The sequence below is a fragment of the Euphorbia lathyris genome, chromosome 8, assembly GCF_963576675.1.
Source record: "Euphorbia lathyris chromosome 8, ddEupLath1.1, whole genome shotgun sequence".
NCBI lineage: Eukaryota > Viridiplantae > Streptophyta > Magnoliopsida > Malpighiales > Euphorbiaceae > Euphorbia > Euphorbia lathyris.
Window position 1 is genome coordinate 26,935,899 of NC_088917.1, and position 21,721 is coordinate 26,957,619.

The window sequence follows — 21,721 nt, forward strand, 5'->3', positions numbered from 1 at the left end:
TTTCATATCGAGTTTTGCCGTATTCAAACTCGACTCGTTTATGATGAAACTTTTATCAAGTCGAACGTTGAATTGCTTATGAACGGCTTGACTAATTTACCGCACTAATTCTACTGCACCTGAATTCATGAGATGGAATTAAAGATCCTTAAATCACATATTATCACAATATGATGGGATAAAGGTCAATTAGATTTGTATGACCAAATTGATCCAAAATGAGATTTATTAGGTATCAATTTTGGGCATTCGGTTTAGTAGAATATTTTGTCAAATCAATTTAAATTGGCACGTCTTTGCACTATAATTTCAACATAAATGTCAAGTTATCCATTAAAAAAAAAAGGGCGGCCCGGTCGCATTACGCGTCCCCGCTGAGCGAGGGTTCGGGGAGGGGTCCCACCACAAGGGTGTATTGGGGGCAAACCTTCCCTTGCCAATTTAATTGTCAAGTTATCCATTAAATTAATAAATAATTATCATTTTAGATGAAATTGTTGATGCAACCTAACTTTAAAGAATTCATATTTATCTCAATATGATGACATCAAATTTTTGATTGGGATGCTTATCTAAGTTCCATGTTTAATAAGACTAAATAATTGTTTACTTAATTATTAAAATACATTATCTAGTTCTCACTATTTCTTTTTGTCATCAGGTTTTTCACAATTTTTTCTTGAAATCGATGTGTATGTATGAAATTTCTTTCAAAAATTTACACCAATAAAAGACTAATTAGTGCATGTATGAAACTTCCAGGACTAAATAGTATCTAAGAACATCTTCAAGAGACTTTTAATGTACTTTCTAAAAATAATATAAATAATTGACTCTTAGCGATTTAAAAGTGACTAAGATAAATCATCTCCAATAATACTCCTTATATTCACTACTTATTTATTATTTTATAATTAAAATTATTAATGATTGTTATATTTACAAATAGTAAAAGGAGAGACTTTTTAATAATAAATTATTAATAAAAAACGAAGTTAGGAGACACTAAGAGGTAGATAGATACTCTCTATTAATAGAGAGGATGAAAGGGATCTTAAAGCATCTCCAACAGCCTCTTAAGTTGGCTCTTAAGTTAAAATTTGAGGAGGGAGAATGAAAAATCAGCTCCAACAGTCTCTTAATGGCTCCTCAAATCACTGAGGTGTTTGTTTAGGTAAAAAGACACCATGGAATGGGAATGAAAAAGAAATATTCCAATTGCTTATGTTTGGTTACTCACAATTAGTTATGGAATGGGAAATTCCCATTAACTCATTCCCCTCTCCAAACCATGTCAATGGAGTTTGATTCCAATGAAAAAAATTAAAATTTAGTTACCTTACATTATTTTACTAAAAAACAAAAATTCCCACGTTTTTCAAGTCAAGCAGCAGTTACTATATAAAATGAAAATGGCAGTTACCTCACCATGATTCTTATTTATTATTATAATGCAAATAATTTAATTTTTTATTTTATTTTTAGTATTCTAAAATTAATTGTATTCCGATTTCGGATTAAACCAAACAAAATAAATAAATATCCATTCCGATTCTGATTCCATAGCATTCCGATTCCAAGTTCAATTCTGATTCCGAAGTTTGAACCAAACGCCCCCTAAGAGTCTCTTTATCATCTCTATTAATAGAGAGCATCTCTCCACCTCTTAGTGCCGCTTAATTCATTTTTTATTAATAATTTATTATTAAGGAGTCTCTCACCTTACACTATTGGTAAATATAACAACAAATAATAATTTTAATGATAAAATAATAAATAAGGAGTATTGTTGGAGATGAAATGTCTTAGTCACTCTCAAATCACTAAGAGTCAATTATTTATATTATTTTTAGAGAGTGCACTAAGAGTCTCTTAAAGATGCTCTTAGTGATTTGAGGAGCCACCAAAAGATTGTTGGAACTGGTTTTTAATTCTCTAACCAATTCACTTTTTAAGGCATTTATTGCAGGGCAATCGGTTGAATAGTCTTACAATATGACAATGATTTTCACCTGATTAGTTAAATCCAAGTTATTGTTAAAATCTAAGCTTTAAAATGATGGGTGAATATAGATCGGTCCGGTTCAAAAATCGAATCAAATAAAAGGATATTTTTAACCAAAATACATTTTGATTCGGTTTAGTCCAAACTGAGGTAATTAGTACGGAGGTCACTAAAGTTTTGACAATATCATCAAAAGATCATAAAAGTTCAATTTTTCTTAATAAAATCACTTGAGTTTGTTTTTGTTCCAATAAAGTCACTTTTAAACGTTTTCAGACATCTTTTCGAAGAAATTACTGACGCGACATCTCAATGTCACATCAGCGCTATCCGGCATATTAAAAAAAATTATAATTGCACATTTTAATTTACGAATGATATGACACGTGAGTTAATTTATGGTTAAAATTTTAATTGACAATCCTTATTTACTTGGGTTAATTTGTGGTTAAAACTTGAATTGGCAATCATTATTTACTTGGGTGAGTTTGTGGTTAATTTTTTTTTTATTATGTCACATGGCATTGAGATATATAATTAGATGTTACGTAATCAACTCCAATGGAAAATGATCGGAAAACGTCCAAAGTGACTTTATTGGAATAAAAACAAACTTAAGTGATTTTATTACGACAAATTAAACTTTTGTGACTATCGGTGCTAATTACCCTCCAAACCGAATTAAATTGATTCAGTTTAGTTTGCACATTAAGATGGTGTTTGTTTACCTACTTTTCACCTCCTGTTTGCCTTTTCACTTTAAAATGCGGAGTTTTAGGTGGTTGGTTAGACACCCCTGTTTGCCTTTTACAGCTGAAAAGTAGCTTTTTATAAAAGCAGAGAATCTCTGTTTTTTGTAAAAACATCATTTTCCAAAGGCAGACAGCAAACTGTAACAGCAACCAGCAAACAGTAAACAGAAACATCAAACAATAAGTAGCCAAACAGGCCCTAAATTGATTCAATTTTAAACATACTCTCTAATGAGGAAGTGAATATTTGAAATTAGATTATGATTAACCGAATCATATCTATCAAGATCATATATTTGGTTCGTCATTCTAGAAGTACATTCCTTCCTGATACGAGTATCTCAAACTTAATTAAAGCTCTTTGATAGACGCAATTATCTCCTAAATACACAGAGTCCCGCCTCTTTTAGGATTCTTTCCTAAATAGATTAGAGTCCATTTGTTCCTATTTAAATATGACTCTCCACCTCTATATAAAAGGTCTCACTCCCTCAAAAGGTATATGTTACATATACTACCATTTTTACGTAATATTGTTCAATATTGTTATTGCTTTACAACTTCTCTTAGATTAGAACTGATTTGAGCATCAGAGAGTCCCTTGCCAAGATCAAGTCAATCCCCGTCTTGCAGGAACATTGGATGAGCATCGGACCGGATCTTCTAGGAAGACTATCGGATCCTCGGGTGATATTTTTTCACCTACGTCAGTATTGGTGCGATGGAAGTGGACTTGAGAAATCATCATGAGTTCTCTAGGTGCCACTTTTAAGGTGTTTGGATTCATTACTAATGCAACGACAACCAACACCTTCGTACTTCCTTCAACATCTCAAGTCCCTTTGATAACTACATGGACATCCTATGTTCCTCCTACTAATAAGACAGGAGAATAGCTCTTAAGCAGAATTACGAGAGTTCCAAGTCGAGAAGACTCGAGTGCTTTTACAAGCTTCCTTTCTAGGATGAACTCACGATATGGTGGAACTCAAGATCTCTTTCGCAGTATAGAATAGGACTAGACTTCGTACAAACAAACAGTCAGGCATGTGCCAGAGGAATATAAAGTCCCTACGAATCAACCCTTACTATAAAGGTTAGATTCTCCTTTTTTCGAGCATATAGTGAGACAAACCATTGGACAAAAAGTTCAAACATGCTATTTTTCCTACGTTTAAAGGGGACAAGGATCTTTATACTTATGCAAAAGTTTATCGAGATTGAATGGAGTTAGTTGGAGGCTTTCAACAAAGGAGGTTCTCCTTTCAAAATGTTCTCCAGCACTTTGATTAGACTGGTTGAGTATTGACTTAGAGTTAGTTAGAGGCATGGAGCAAATGGGGTTCTCCGAGGGGTTTCTAACGACGAAAGTGAATATTTGAGATTCGAATAAAGACACAAAGATTCGGCTTAGATAATGATTAATCCGGTCCCGTCACCTTCCAGAAGTCACCCTACTTAGAATATCACGATCCCACTATAATTAGCATGGATGTAATGGAGCCGAAGCGAGCTTTGACCAATTCATCTTCGGTACAGTTGAAAATTAACTAGCTCGAGCTCAAAATCTTGTTTAAGCTCGACTCATTAAGGAAATTATTTCTTCGTGAGTAGCTCCTTCATTTTATTCACGAGTTTTGATCGGGAGCAGTTTGTGATTATATTCACAGGGTAAATTCACAAGCAAAACTCGTGAACAAATAAACAACTTGCTCATGCAATTCATCTATTGTGTTCACGAACGAGTTCACCTAACTTATTACTAAATTCAAATACATCTAGTTAATAACTAATTATTAGACATAAAAATATTAATAATACAAAACTACGTAGTTTTGATTTTAAAACCTACAAAACTAAAGTTTGTTCATGAGCTTTGTAATTGAGTTTGTCTATGAGTAATGCAATCAAACTTGTTCACGAACATATAACCGAGTCTATTGGCGAGCTTCAAGCTGAGTTTCACCCTGCTTAAACTTAGCTCGTTTGCAAACCAAGTCTCAAAATCGTGATCAAGCTCAGCTCATTTATGAGCCAAACACAATCAAACTTTTATCGAGTCGAACATTAAGTTGTTCATGAACAACTTGGCTCATTAACCGTCATACTAATTAGGGCTCTCTAATAGATGCAACTATCTCCTAAGTATACGAAGTCCTATATTTTTTGGGGTTTTTTCCTATAGTAGTGTTTATATGGACCTGATTGACCAAATGAATTTAATCAATCACCATTAAATCTATGCTTAAATCTAACGGTAACTGAGTAAATTCATTTGATTCGAGCAAGGTCCATATAAATATTATTGTTTGCAAACAAATTAAAGTAAGTTTGTCCATAATGTAATGTTAGTGTTATTATGATTCTAAAAAGACTACCAAATTGTTGACCTTAAGTTATTACAACCTAATACTAATATTAATTTCATATTACAATCATAATAACACTAACATTACATTACATTACAATTATAATAAATATTAAATATTAAATTATTATTTAGTCATTTTATAACCATAATAAAATTAATATCCTTTTACAACCATGATAATACTAAATAATAATATCAATATATCTTAACAATCATAACATATCTAAATATATGACTAATTAGTAATTGAATTTTCAAATAAATTTAAATTTCTTTTAGATCGAAATAGTTTGTTAAGTTCGGTTCGGTTTTATTTGATTTAAAACCAAACAAAATCAAACCGAACCAAAACCGAAATACATGAAAAATACAAATCAAATCAACTGAATAATAAATCAGTTAGCTTTGGTTTAGTTTGGACCGGTTTGACTTTTCGGTTTTTTTAGTTCAGTTTTGTTCATTCTCATAAACTAATGGATTATTTATTGTAATAAAATCAAAAAGTGGATGAGTTGAGTTATCCACTATTTCTGGATAGCTTTTGAAATGAAGTTGATGAGCCAAATGTAAAAAATTGTATTGTAAGTGAAGTTGAAACTTGAAAGATAACAGAAAGTGATGGGTTGTTTAGTGATTTAGCATAACTTGCAACCCCTAAATTGAAGAAATTGCGTAGGGGAAAGGGTATTTCCCTTCCTACTATTTTTGTTTTTGCTTAATAATAGATTACAAGATTACGCTCACATTTCCTATTTTTATCATTATACCTTTTCATATACATATCGGCTAAATTACACTTATGACCCCTAAACTTTATACTTATTTTTATTATTTTTTATTATGCCTCCTGAACTGCAGAACAAAACATTATGATCCCTAAGTTTACATTTTACTACCATAATTATCCCTTTTTTAATGACTACTCCAATAACCTCCATTATAAAAGGAATAGAAATGATATTTTGAACAACTTTAATTTTTTATTTTTTATTTGTATTTTGAGATTATTCCAGTTTGTTTGGTTACGATTGTTTAGAGAGACAAAATTTGTGATTTGAAAATAGAAAACCGTGATTCCATGAAAAATATTATTCTAAACCACTTTTGTTTTTGGAATTTATTATTTTGAGATGATTATTCGTCGTTTTGTTTAACAGTAAAAGGGGTTTTTTTATAAACATAAACAGTAAAAGGGGTTATTATATTAGTAGTATACTACAAAATTGAGGGACTATGATGTTTGATTTTGAAGTTCAAGAACTGTGCAAAGTTCAGGGACCATGAATGTAATTTACTCTATACATATCTAAAACCTTAAATGTAACTGTCACCAACACCAAGTGCATATCCTTTCTATCTTTTTCTTTCTTCCTTTAATTATTTTATATTAATTTATATTTCCATTAATGTATACAATTATTCTACAAGAAAGAAAGAAGAAATAAATACTAATAATTTTTAATAATACTAATAATTTTCAGTATTAATTAGTAGAAGACAATGAATAATAATAAATATTTAATAATAATAATAATAATGATATTAATCCTAAATATATTGCTTCTGAAGCTGTTATAATTGTTATGGTTATGTAATTAGGAGCTCTTTTCCTTTGAGAAATAGATCTCAAGTTCAAATCTTATGGAAGAGGGAAGAGCATATGGGAAACATGTCGTAGGGGCGGAACTATAAGGTCACAAAGGGTCTGTTGACCCCAATTTAGGGAACAAATTTTAAAAATTACGTTTACAAACGGAAATTTCTGTCTTCATCGGTAATTTTGTTGTTTTAAAAATCTTTAACAAATTTGATGTCTCTAGCGGAATTGGCACAAATATTTCCATCTTGATTTTTAACCCCAAAAAGATCTATGTTTTTTTACTAAGTTTTTGTCTATTGATCTTCTGAATATATGGCTCTAGTTTCGCCAACTCGATAATATACTTAATTATCAAAAGATGGATCATACTATGAGATGACTGATGCTAAGAAATAAATACATATAAATTGTATTAATTAATTAGTAGGGTATATTGTTTCAAGAATATATGTAGTTCTCGTTAGTGACATATGAAATTATGTCTAATAAGAGGTTGTTTCGGCGCATCAGTGGAACTAGAATCAAATATTTGGAGTCAATGGACAAAAAATTAACAAAAAAAACAGATAATTTTGCGGATTAAACATCAGGACGGAGAATTTCGTCCATTTCTGTGTAATGTCAAATTTGTTACAGATTTTGGAACTAACGGAATTATAACAGAATGTTTATGTTTAATAACGAAATTTGTCTATAAATTTAATTTTTTCATTAGTTTCCTCAAGTCGGAGGGTCAACGGACCCTTCATTCAGCGTTCTAGTCATAACTGCTTCAATCCAGTGATCCAATCCGATATTCTCGACTCGAATTTAGATTCAATCCGATATTAAAGAAAAAGGAAATAACAGAAAAAATTAACAGTGTGCAAGCTAAGAATATTGGCTGCGGCAGCTTGACTTTTGTTAAATGATTACAACTTCAAATAAAAGGATTGGTTTGGGATATAAAATTTTTAATTTCACACAGCCTCCTACTTAATTAATTAACACTCATCCACAATTGTGACTTTTAAATGTCATATTCTATTCCTCAATAACCATACATTTATATTTTTCCCATTAAAATATTTATATTTATATAAAAATAATATTTTTGAAATGTTAAATAAAAATTTCAAAAGCAAATGAAATGAGTAACGATATATTAATTACCAATTGAATTTTATATTTAAAGTAAATTTTTCTAATCATGAGAGAGCTTAACGTGACAAAAATAAATAAAAGAAAATAACTTAATATGTTAAAATAAATACAAAATCTCAATACACTTAAATTGAAATGACCAAAAGTCTCAAGTTACTTTTTGAAAAAAAAAAAAAGATTGACTAAGAAGTAGATTATTAATTAGGTGGTATTTAATTAATACTGCTCCAAGCCTCCAACTACCAAAAAAAATTTATTAGACTAAATTTCAGATTCTTTGCGTGTTGGAATATTTTCTTAATCAACCTAATATATAGATATATATTGATAATGTTATCTTTTTATTCTTTTTTATTTATTTGAGTTTGTTTTATTTTTATTTATAATATTGGTAAGGTTATCTTTTTATTTTTATTTATTTATTTGAGCTTGTTTTATTGTTGGAATATTTATTTATTTATATATACATATCTGAGTTACAAAAGCTAATATTTATATTGATATGATGATATACTGATTTGATTATTGAAAGCATGATATAATTAATAACGATTAACTTGTTCTTAGAGTATTTGTATCCAACCCATTACAGTTTATATAGACTATATAAAATACGAATTGCATGGACAAAGAATAATGGAAAATATATATTTTTATTTCCATTTTCGAAGCATAACTAAGAAACATCATTTTAAAATCTTAGAATTGTTTTATATTAAATAAACTTTTATATTTTATGGAATAAAATTTTAATTTATCTCTAACGTGTAGATATATTTCTAACATAAGAAATGATAAAATTTTATACACACCGATTTTAACTGCGTCTAAAGAGTGGCCAAGTCAGCCTTTGACTACTTGAAATGCAAAAAATAAATTCATCCCATATGGATTAAACTTGCACAAATAAAGATGGAAAGGTGGATAGGTGCAGAACCATCGACGGTCTAAGGTGCGTCTACACTCATGTGCCTCCTACTTAAACAGTATCGGTTTATGGGTTTTATTACTTAGGATTAAAATTGCACCATTTTTTACGTTAAGAGTATACATACACTTTCTAAAAATGTTAGGAGCACATTTACGCCTTATCTTTTCTATATTTATAGAACATATTGAATAAACTTCAATCATTCAATTAGAAATGAAAACTACATAAAGGATCAAATTAGTCTACAAACTTGATTTATAGACTCAATTTTAATTAATTTGGTCCTACAACTTAGTTTTAAGATTAAACTAACCCAAAATGACATGTGTCAGCATATAATTAGTACTTTCTTTGTTCCACGAATATATAAAAGAACATATTTTTTCACATCCCATGAAATATGCACAACTTTTTTTTTAAGAATGCATAACTCTTTTTTTATAAGAGCCGTAACTCGATAGTAAGAATACACAAGGAAAATATAAATAATATTTAATGTTTTCTTATTCATTGTGTAGATATATTTTTGCATATATTCATGGGACGGTAAGAGTACTTTTTTTAACAAGTGTTGGATGTTTCCGATAACACATGAATTTCGAACTAATCGACTCTAAATGCCAATTTATTGAGTGAAATTGTATCAGAAGTTTATCCTCAGATAAATTAACCCTACAAACCAAATTGGAAGTTCAATTAAACCCTTAAATCCAAAGAAATTATAACAGATGTAATGTCATAAAGTTATTGCTTATTGAATCAAACAAAATGATATTCTGTAAATTAGAAGATTCTATAAAACCCCAAAAAATGATGACTTTGTTGAAGATAAAAAACATGTAACGAATTATCTTAGTAAACACACTACTGCAGATTCTAGAGATAATATGTCCAAACGAACTGACTTAAATTAGCAGCTTCAACGTTTCCTACTTAAACTATACGTAAGTTGACGATTAAAATCTTTTTATTGCATACTGCAACTAAAAATAGCATAATCATCCCATAAAATTCACTCATTGGATAAGGAATATGAGGTAAGGATTTTCTTTTTTAATTATTATTATTATGGAAATATGAGGTAAGGATTGATTCAACTCCAAAATTCCTAAAATTTAGATTATTCAAATCATCAAGTCTCCATCAATAACAAAAAAAAAAAAAAAAACTAATCTTCAAAAGGAAGTGATTAAGAGTTGTCTATACGTAACTAATGCCTCCTATAAAAGGAGTTGGTCACTCTGCCATATCCATACAAACAAACAAGAGAAAAAAAACTATATATAATATAAATCCACTTTGGATTTAAGAGTCACCAATGTGGAAAATGTTAAGAGGGCATTTTTCAATTTTTCTAATACTAATTTTTAGTTCTTCTGCTATAGCTTCTGTAAGTTATGATCATAAAGCCATTATAATCAATGGCCAAAGAAGAATTCTTATTTCGGGATCCATTCACTACCCAAGAAGCACTCCTGAGGTATTATAATTATTCTTTCACTAATCATTTCTTTTTTCGACAATCAAAAGAATGATGCATATCACTTCGTGGGAGATGATTGGTGTTAAAAAGTATGTTTGGTCCGGTGTATTGCTTCGGGGATCCTGTAGAATTTCTCTTACAAATCATTGAAAGATGAAGTTCTTGATAACTATGTTTGAACCATCAGTTTGGCATTTCTTTCCCATAAGGTTTATTAATTGTAAAGTTAGCATTATTATTTTGTTTAGTTGTTGGCTAATCCTGAGTTTTGACTTTTGTATGATTGAGCTGCTGGTTGTGATTACACCAAATTAATAGTTATAGGATATTAATTATTAACTAATCTTTCCTAACTACTGGAGATGGGGAATTGATATGATGATTGCCAAATTATGAACTAAGCAGCAGAAAAAGTTTAAATTTTTTTTCTTGATTCTTGGTGGCACAAAATGCCAAATTACTAAATTGATGGATAATTTATTTATTTTTATGGAAATTAGTTTAAATTATAATTTTTGTTGTTGTGGGTGGATATAGATGTGGCCAGGTCTCATTCAGAAAGCAAAAGAAGCAGGATTGGATGTTATACAAACTTATGTATTTTGGAATGGACATGAATCTTCTCAAGGACAAGTAATTATCCTTTGACTTAAAAATTCCTATTTTAAATATATGATTTTTCTTATATATATATTAATTATTAGTTTTTTTTTTTTTTTTTTTTTTGAAGTATTATTTTGAGGATAGGTATGATATAGTGAAGTTCATCAAGCTAGTACAAGAAGCAGGCCTCTATGTTCATCTGAGGATTGGACCTTATGTTTGTGCAGAATGGAACTATGGGTATCTAAACATAAATTACTAAAATTGAAAAGGACCCAAGTTTTCTTTTTTCTTTTAGTTTAACTTATGCTTTGTTTTCTTTTTCTGGTACAGAGGATTCCCTATGTGGCTTAAATACGTTAAAGGGATTCAATTTAGAACAGATAATGGCCCTTTCAAGGTAGTTACTTGAATTTTTTATCAAATATTATTCTCTAATAATCACAAAAATCAAATTCATATGTTTATCTAAATATTATATTTATTTTAATGAAGGCCGCAATGCAAACTTTCACGGAGAAAATTGTCGAAATAATGAAGGGAGAAAGATTGTTTCAACCCCTAGGTCCTATAATTCTCTCTCAGGTAATCTAGGAAATTAAGTTAACTCATTCTGTTAACAATGTTTTGTTTTTGTTTTTGTTTGTTTCAATGAGAAATGGTTTGTTTGTAGTTGACTTTTTTTTGTAACAATTTCAACAGATTGAAAATGAATATGGACCAGTAGAATGGTCAATTGGTGCACCAGGAAAAGCTTATACACAATGGGCAGCTTCTATGGCAGTAGGTCTTAATACTGGAGTTCCATGGGTTATGTGTAAGCAAGAAGATGCCCCTGAGCCTACAGTAAGTCATTTTTCCTTTTAAATCAATACCCGGAAGGGGAAAAAAAAAGGTCTTAACTTTTCTTTTCCCTTATAACCAAGGCTGAAAAATGTGTGATTTCATTGATGATGTTCAGATTAGTACCTGCAATGGGTTTTACTGTGAAGGTTTCATACCAAAAGGCAAAAATAAACCGAAAATGTGGACGGAAAATTGGACTGGCTGGTTAGTATTACAATCATTATACCTGCTAAAATTGAACATGTTCTAACATTTTCGTTTGTGCTGCCTATCAGGTTCACAGAATATGGTGGTGCAGTTCCTTACAGGCCACCAGAAGATACAGCATTTTCAGTTGCAAGGTTTATAGCAGCTGGTGGTTCATTTGCAAATTACTATATGGTAATTTGTAACTTCAAAGCTATATATCTATTCACCTTGTTTAATTTTTTACAAACTTTGACAAACTTGTTTTCCCCGTTTTTCTCGTCTGCAGTTCCATGGGGGAACAAATTTTGGCAGAACCTCGGGGCTTTTCATGGTCACTAGCTATGATTATGATGCTCCTCTTGACGAATATGGTATCCGTCATTAACTAAACATTTAGCCTCTAATTCTATATTAGTGCACAATTAATTGTTTGGTTAATCCCTTGTTTTTCCAGGATTACCAAACAACCCGAAGTATGGACATTTGAAAGATTTGCATAAAGCTATCAAGCTAAGTGAACCTGCTCTAGTTGCTGTAGATCCCACAGTAACACCATTAGGGAAAAGTCAAGAGGTAAAGCAAACATCTTTATGCAATTTTATGAACATGTTTTCGTTATTTTTCGTCTTTACTTTTTCTTTTATGTTGTTACTAATTTCCACAATTTTTTTCAGGCTCATGTTTTCCAGACAAATACAGCATGTGCAGCCTTCTTAGCCAACTATGACACACAAAATGCTATTCAAGTTACTTTCAGGAATACCAAGTACTGGCTACCTCGTTGGTCTATCAGTATTCTCCCCGATTGCAAGACTGCAGTTTACAACACTGCGAGAGTAAGTTGCATTTTCTGAGTGAGGTCCTAATGTTTATGCAATATGTGATTTTTTAGCACTTTAATTTTGAATGTTTTCTGGTAATTTTGTTCTTTGTACAGATTGGTGCCCAAAGCACACAGATGTCTATGATGCCTGTTTTTAGTGGACTTCAATGGCAGTCTCATATTGATGAAGTCCCAACTGGTTATGTTGCTGGTACTTTTACTAAAGATGGGTTATGGGAACAAAAGTGGATTACTGGGGACAAATCAGACTATTTGTGGTACTTAACAAAGTGAGTATTATCGGTTAATTTAATCAATGATCAAAGAGTGAGGGTGATGTGATTTATTCTTTCTAGCTGACTTGAATACTGTATCGGTGTTTCAGTGTAGACATAAATGCTAATGAAGGATTTCTGAAGAGTGGGAAAAATCCCATTCTAACAGTTAATTCGGCTGGGCATGTTTTGCATGTTTTCATCAATGGTCAACGAGCAGGTAGACAGAACTAGAGTGTGATTTTTATTTCTATCGACATTTTGGTTAAACTGTATTTGTGTTCTAATCAGTTCAGCCCTGTGACAGGAACTGTGTATGGATCATTGGAGCGTCCTCAAGTTAGATTTAGCCAGGGTGTGAAGTTGTTAGCTGGCTCTAACAAGATTGCTCTGTTGAGTGTTTCTGTTGGTCTGGCGGTTAGTTCTCTCACTTCCCTAATGTTCTATTATAGCACTTTGACAATAATTAAAGCTAAAACTAGGATTTTCTAACTTATGTTTTCTTCCTGGTTTGCCTGATATATCTCAGAATATCGGTATCCATTTCGATGACTATAATGTTGGGGTTCTGGGTCCAGTCACTTTGCAAGGACTGAATCAAGGGACAGTAGACATGTCAAAATGGAAATGGTCTTACAAGGTTTGTGATCCACAGCTTTTCTCTATCTATTGATTCTATTAATAGCAACGCATACAATACTAGTGATAAACAAGTAAAAGATCTATCGAATCAAAACTCATAACCTACAAACTTAAGAAATTGAGTGTATGTCATTGATCAGATTGGTATGAAGGGTGAAGATTTACGCCTATTTACATCTGCTGGGTCTTCAGCAGTCAGTTGGGTAGGAGGACCACAACTGGCTAAAAAACAACCACTAACATGGTACAAGGTAAAAATTATTCTAATTCACAAATACTTCTGCTCACTTTCTATTCTAAGATTGGCAAGGAATATATTGCATACAAAATTATAATGATGAAAAATATATTTCAGACTACATTTAATGCACCACCAGGCAATGACCCAGTAGCTTTATATATGGGTGGCATGGGAAAAGGTGAGGTATGGGTAAATGGTCGAAGCATAGGGCGGCATTGGCCTGAACACATAGCCCAAGGAAAATGTGGAGATTGTGATTATGCAGGATATTTCACCGATCATAAATGTCAAAGTCAATGTGGAAGGCCCTCTCAACAATGGTGAGAAAACTTGTATCGTTTATATATGTCTTTGTTTCTCTCCATATTTTAAGCAACATTTGCTATAATGATATTAACTTATGCAGGTATCATGTCCCACGAGCATGGTTGAACCCTACAGGGAATCTTCTAGTTGTGTTTGAAGAAGTGGGTGGCGATCCTACTGGAGTTTCTGTGGTTAAAAGGAGTTTAGGAAGTGTTTGTGATGATATATATGATGATCAGCCAGAGCTAGGAAACGGGAAGGGATTAGCCCTGGTCACACCCAAAGCCCACTTGTGGTGCCCAGCAGGCCAGAAAATATCTAAGATTGTGTTTGCTAGCTATGGATGGCCTCTGGGGAGATGCGGTACCTTCAAACAGGGGAAGTGCCATGCTCAACGTTCGTGGGAACCTTTCCAGAAGGTAAGTGTTTGCTAGCTAAGGAATGATTTATGGGAAGTCTTTAAGTTCAAACAGTTAGTTCTATGCTGCTAGCCTATTCATGTTTTCCACAATTTTGTAACTATCTTATAGTTTTAACTTTATAAACTGAATCTAGTGAACTTACAAATCTCTTGCAGTTCTGTCTTGGGAAGCCATCATGTGATGTAGCTGTTGGGCCTGCAAGTTTTGGGGGGGATCCATGTCCAGGAAGCCTAAAGAAGCTTTCAGTCGAGGTTCAGTGCAGCTAAAAATCCAGGAAAATCATATTGAAGAGCTGAAATTGCATCCAGCGGAAAGAAAACTTACAACAAGGACGGAACTTCATGTCTTTTACTAGCCAATGAGAATCTTGTTCCGTGTGTCAAAGACAGGGGTCAGTCAGTCAATCTGGAGTTTCAGCCACCAAAGATATCGCAATTTGTTAGACAAGTTATACAAAAATTGTTTGTGCAGGAAGCTGCTAAAAAGCCACCATTGTTATAGGTTAGATTAAGTATTGAAGTCTTCACACTAGCAATATACGGCAGGCATATCTGTAGAAAAAAGTTACAGGATAGCATGTTCAAACTCATTCCTTGTAAAGCAATTATAATGAAAAAACAAAACACAGAAAAATAATAGTTTTCATTTTCTTTTGCGTTTACATGCTTGGATAACAATCCAAGAAGACAAATTCAAAAGATCCAGTGCATCAACAAGAAGCCTATCCATAATGATACTACTTTATGTCCTTCACAATCACCTGTTCACCTTAATTTCACATCCCAAAGAATATAAAGTCTAATCTTCTTCATTCTCAATTAAGGAAGCAAACATTCTCCATTGTAGTGTACTTGATACTTCTGAAAGCATTATGTTCTGGCTCTCCAATTTTTTTTGTTCTTGCTCTTTTCTGTCCTAGCAGTCAGTCACCAGGTGTAGCATCCTACAATTTGCAGCTTAAAGCAACAAAACTTGGAATCCATGTTCCTTCTGATAACAAGGAGACCCAAGCATTCCTCTGAAAGCCAATCTATACTGAGGGAACAAAATGCAGTACTTTGTCTTACCATACAAATTGTTGATGACCAAGTTGGTGATGCAAGCAAATCCCTTCAACATCCATTTACCCGTTACCATTATGAACACCACAATTCTTGTCGTGGATTACTTGTAGAAAACATGCAATCGAGAGAATCCACCACGGTAGCATTAGAGAATCGACCAACAAACTGTAACACTAGCACCAGAACAACACATAATAGCAAATAAGTACCTTCTATAACATTTTATTAGAAAAAAGAGAGTATAATAGTAACTCGTAATCATCATCTGAAACCAACAAAATGAGGATTGGAAAATACCGTCTTCACTTAGTATGAAAAAAGGTTACCTTTGAACATCAGCACTAATGCATATTAGTGAAGGTGAAGTCATCATGTTCATCAATTTTTTGAAATAACATCATTAACAGCTTCATTAAGTCTCAAGCAATTCCACTGTAAAATGCAAAAACCATGGTAATATTCCCAAACCTCTTCTTTCTAGAAGTTCAATGTCTTACAATGCTTTGAAGAAGACAATGCGTCATCCTTGTCAAATATTCCATCACAAAACCAAAACCTGAAAGAAGACCCCACAAATCAACCTAAAAGCAAGATTTTCAATACTATTTTCCCAACCAAGAGAAATGCTGCAAGATGAGAGTTTGAAGAGAACAGACCTGTGACACTTTAAGGTACATCAGAGAGAACATATTCAAGACCCTAGCTCCACGAAAGACAAAGCATTGAGCAAAACCCTAGGCCCAAACTCGTTGAGACTAAAAACATTTGAAATGGAGAAAATGAACATCATCAGGAACCCTATGTCCTTAACAAAACTCTCTCACAATGACACTAATGTATGACTCAAACCCTTAATGATGTCATCTAGATCTTTGTCAAGTTTTAACATTTCTTGCCCTTGATGCCTCCAATGCTCCAATTTATCATGGAGATCCGTCGGCATGACATCTCCATCTTCATCAGTAATGGACTGCATTAGCCTCTTGATACACTTTATTAAATACCTGCTTACCCTCAACTTTACCACGCAAAAAATGTCCATCTCATTTTTTCCATTCTTGAATAATGATGTCGACATCCTCTCAACAATATCAGTTAAAGAGAAGACAAGACAGATAACTGTTACAGCTTCCTTTTTAGTACATTCAATATTTGTAGCAATGTTTTCTAGCTCTCCAAAATTTTGTTTTGAATACCCCATTCTATTATTCTTGTTTGTTAAATGAAGCATTTTACCAGTAGCAGCATAATGCAATAGCAGCTCAAATCCATCTTCCTTCACATAATTAGGAAAGGCAATCAATATGCCTAAAGGAACTCTCCTGAGAAGCATACTATCCTGCGAACTAGAAGATGAATCGTTAACTAATTCAACCCCAGACTTCAAGATAGCTTGAAATTCTCTGAGCCAAACGCTAAAGACTTGAGATTGATACTCATTTGTAAGACTAAAATCATCCTCAGTTTCATTCAATTTGAGTTTCTTAAGTTTCTTTCTATTGCTAGCCGGGCCTCTCCTAGAAGAACCAGAACCAATTTGTTTTAGATCCCAACTCTTCGATATTTTAGTCAAACCATCAAACAGCATATCCTGATGAGATTTGCTATGGGGACTTAGAATCCAAGCAATGTACCTTGCAGCAGCAGAAGAAGGTTGTTGCATGCCACTTGTTTGTCCACATCTGTATACTTCTGACACGCACTTTAACTGAAAACATTTCTGAGAAGAGCTATTGCAGAAGAGTAAAACTGAAGCAAAATAGAACCAATCTGGAAAGCAAATAGCCAAAGCCCTGATATGCAACATCTCAAATAAGTCTCAGGAATTGTAAAAAAGATAGTAATATGGCCTTTTTCATCAAAATGGAGTAACATAATACCAGAGAGATTTGGAATCTATTGATGAGATTTTCACTGCAGATGGCTTTGAAAACTGACCAAATTGCTCCCTCACTGTAACTGATTCACATATCTTCTGAGATAAATGTAGAAAACTTGAAGATGACAGAGGTCCAGCCAAGATCCTCTGCACACTGTTCTGATAGGGGAAATATGCACTATAAAGTGGCAGCTTTGATCCCAACTCAATTGATATGCCCCAGAATGTAGGTCTAGAATTTATATCTAGTATGACCGCAACCAATTCGCTCAGAATCTCTAGTACAGAACCTAGACCTCTGTTGCAGTTTGACAGAAAATAAAAAGTTGATAAACGTTAGATATTATTCCTATAAGTGTTGTATAAAATCTTTCTGTGGAATATTTCTAGTTGCTTCATTGTATCAGCTATGAAAGTAGAAGGTACATTCAGCAGCAAGAACTGCCTCACATGGTAACACAAAAATATGGTCATAATGGAGAGATAAAAAAAGATAGAAGTAACAAGTGTTCATTATAGGTCATATCGACCAAATTAAGTACTGCATTTAGCAGAGAAGGCATTGTTAAATTCACAGAAAATGTTACCAGAAGCACAATGCATAATAAACATAGAATTTCAAGACAAATTTCAGATGAAATAAATTATGCATTGAATTCATTAGAAAGTGAACCTTTATAAAAACAAGAAATCGGCACTCACGTCAACAAAAACCAATTATGTAATAAAGCTCTAGTATGGATGAACATGATTGGAGAAATCACCAAGCACATAAGAATGTTGCGCCATTCCATCCTCTCACAAAATTCCTTGCTCAAAGAAAGGAAAGGTCTTTGCATGGTGCCTTCCAAGATAACCATAATATCATTTTTTAAGGTTAGTGGATCAAGATACCAGGATAGCAACCTGCAGAAAGGAAGTCAAACAACTGAAAAAAGTTAGAAGAACAGAAAAAGTATTGATGGAAAAGAGAGAATGTGGGAGATGACTTAACAAAATGCTATCTAAGAAACCGCCAGGACACAGTTTCAAACCTTCATATGTGACAAATATGCTTTTAGTGGGGTAAGGAATGATGATATCCAAAAGCAATTTAAAATTACAAACACATATATTTCACTGAAAACCAATTATACAGATTATTTTATGAAGTGATTGAGAAATAACATAAAAATCTCTCCACCTATGGCAAACCTCAGAGGTATTTCATGGTTATTAGAGGAGAATTCTCTAGGCAAATAGCTGAGGAGCTTTTGGATACTACTTATGCTTCTCGTGTCAGTTGATTTAGCATCCAAAAAATACATTGGAGGGACCAAGAGATTACAGGAGGATGTTGAAACTGCAACTCGAGTAACAGCACATGATAGTGAATGAGAAGGCATCCCTGTGAAATTTAAGACAGGATTAAAATAAAATAAAAAATTGTGACAAACTCATGTCAACTTTTGCATCAGAATATTTCATATCAAATGTAGACAGCAACTGACCAACAAAAAGAATAACCAAAGCTCATTTCGAGATATTACCAAATTATAATTTCAAAATTTGATTCTTTCCTTTTCAGTGGGGATTTTTCACTACCAAGGTTTATGCAAATAAAAAATAATCTTGATGACATAAAAAAGGTTCATGAATGTCAACTTTATTTTAACTAATGACAAGCTTAATTCTTTATGAATGCGATAAACAACTTCAGCATCCGTTTCAATGCACACCATGTATCTGGTTGTCAGTCATTATTCTCAGTATCTGATAAAAAGGTCTAAATTTTGTTAGAGTTAGCAATTGTTTGTGAAAGAAGCAAACAAAATATAATTTTATTACAATGTATATTGAAGATTACAATGGTGATTACACAAAACTACAAAACTAAGGCTCAGGTGATGAGAATAAGTTACAACATCAATGTCTTCAGGAAACTTATCAAAAACTAATTTTTTTGTGCTACTAGCCATCACTGAACTTGAAAGTGGGACTCGGATGTTTTTACAGTGGTTTTAAAAATCCAATAACTGCTAAACAACCACATCTCTATATTATATTTAATAATCTTCTCTCTCTCTCATAGAGACCACCAAATCATTATTAGCTAGTCAACATGATTGCACTAAGATTCCTGATTACAAAAAGAATAACTGCAAATATTGGAGTTCTAAAACCAACTCATCAAATTGAAAATGTGTGATTGGTTTAACATGAAAACAAACATAAGATGGGGAAGCTCACCACGTTCATCCAATTTTGCAATAATATCATTAACACCTTCAATAAATTCCAGGCAATTCCGCTTCGATATGGAACTGCCAATCAGCAAAAACTCCTCTTTTCCGAATCGCAAGGATTGACAAATTATTGAAGAAGACAAAACACTAAAAATCGTCTTCATCATATACTCAATCGTAGAATCAAAAACCTACAAAGCAATCCACAGAGATAAATAAATAAATACAGACTTGTTTACTTCAATTTTAAGAAAATGAAGAAAACCAACCTGTGGCGCTTTAAAGCACATGATGGAGAGAGCCGTATCCAAAACCCTAACACCAGTAGCATCTCCAGTGAGATTGAGAGACTGATTGAGCTTAGAAATGGAGAGATCAATAGAATAAGAATCATCTTCTTCGAATTGATCATTGGACGGTGAAGTAGAAGTTGTCGTTTGAAGGTACAATGCAAGTTTGGAGAAAAGATCTTTAATTTCAGGTAGCATGTCCATGGTAGCAGTAGAGCAGCGAGTACAGAGACACAATTGGCAGTAATACCTACGAATTTTCCCGCCAAACACTTGGTATGATCCAATTCAGACCATTGGGCTTTCTTAATCTCAGCCCGATTTATCGGATCTGAATCCAATTTAGACTTCTGGGCTTGGGCATAATAGCAAGGGAAAATTACACAGAAATTCATATTTAAAAAACTATTTACAACTATGTCAAGTCATAATTTTGGATTATTTCAAACTAGTAAAATCAGTACTTTTAATATATTTTAAGGATTATAATTTATAAATCAGAAATCTAGAATATATTTTTTAGGGTTTATGATTTATAAATTGGAGTTCATATTTTTTAAATTATAGTGTAAAATCATAATATATAGAGAATAATGACATATGAAGAATTAATTTTTGTGATATGACTTAGTTGTAATTTTCTATTTAATTATGATATTCATGTATTTGGGGGCTTAAAACAAAATTGACAGTAAACTTTTGGAAATAGCAAAAAAAATTACAAATACAAAAATACCTATAAGGTATCAATTTTGTAAATATATGGATAAAACTCCATGCTTGCTTAAAACTAATATAAAAAAATTAGGTGGAAAAGCTTTTATAAATATATCTTCTAGTTGGTTTGCTGAAGATACTAGCAATGGTGAAGTAATCTTATAAGTATTTCTCCAACAAGTGGTAGTCAAACTCTTTGTGTTTCGTTCTCTCATGTAGAGTTGCTAGTGAGATAAATAGCATATCGGTTCTCACCGAGTATGTATTGTGCTCCCACTTAAAAAAATTAGACTTAGTACATCACAAGCTCCTTGAACTTGTCTATAATACTAGATTGGCTCTCTAAATTTTACAAGTGTCCCACCAGGTCTTTGAACTTGATTATTCTGTATCAACAACTTCTCTGAACTTGTCCATAAAAGTATATTAGCTCCTTAAACTTTATAAGTGTCTCATCAACTCCCTAAACTTGCTTATTACGTAACAACTAAATACAAAAACCTATTAAACCTAAATTCTAAAAATACATCTTTATCTATCCGAGAGGTAATTTTTTCTCTTCTCCTACCTTTCAACCTATTATAAGAGTTAATGTTGCAGGTTTGAGAGATGGAATGGATGAGGATTGAGAGTTATTATTATGATTTTTGTATGTAGGTGTTACCGATCAAGCAAGTTTAGGGAGTTTGTGAGACACTTATAAAGTTCAGAGAGCTAATATAATTTTATGGACAAATTCAGGGAGTTGGTGATACAGAATAACGAAGTTCAATGAGCTGGTGAGACACTTACAAAGTTTATGGAGTCAATCTATACTATTATGGACAAATTCAGAGAGCTGATAATGTATTAGGCCAAAAAATTATAATGTTGAAAATGTGTGAGTCCATATTACACATGTCAAAATATGTTTT

The 21,721-nt window shown here is 32.4% G+C and overlaps 2 protein-coding genes across 2 annotated transcripts; one reads left to right on the forward strand and one right to left on the reverse strand.

The window, feature by feature from the left end:
• The first annotated feature begins 10,057 nt into the window (after nt 1-10,057).
• LOC136202328 (beta-galactosidase-like) lies at nt 10,058-15,281 on the forward strand. The gene is made up of 19 exons (XM_065992883.1): nt 10,058-10,282; nt 10,823-10,918; nt 11,016-11,128; nt 11,222-11,288; nt 11,384-11,473; nt 11,591-11,734; nt 11,850-11,938; nt 12,010-12,115; nt 12,210-12,294; nt 12,378-12,496; nt 12,598-12,759; nt 12,861-13,036; nt 13,132-13,241; nt 13,329-13,438; nt 13,551-13,661; nt 13,804-13,914; nt 14,019-14,224; nt 14,311-14,629; nt 14,788-15,281. Exons 1-19 carry the CDS (start codon nt 10,121-10,123, stop codon nt 14,896-14,898), a joined length of 2,487 nt encoding a protein of 828 aa, XP_065848955.1. The 5' UTR covers nt 10,058-10,120; the 3' UTR covers nt 14,899-15,281.
• Nucleotides 15,282-15,411: 130 nt separating this feature from the next.
• On the reverse strand, nt 15,412-20,289 carry LOC136202329 (uncharacterized). Its single transcript, XM_065992884.1, has 8 exons — nt 20,070-20,289; nt 19,805-19,991; nt 18,770-18,962; nt 18,278-18,481; nt 17,577-17,873; nt 16,353-17,489; nt 16,023-16,252; nt 15,412-15,869 (listed from the first exon to the last, which is right to left on the reverse strand). Exons 1-6 carry the CDS (start codon nt 20,286-20,288, stop codon nt 16,517-16,519), a joined length of 2,073 nt encoding a protein of 690 aa, XP_065848956.1. The 5' UTR covers nt 20,289; the 3' UTR covers nt 15,412-15,869; nt 16,023-16,252; nt 16,353-16,516.
• Between the last annotated feature and the right edge of the window lie 1,432 nt (nt 20,290-21,721).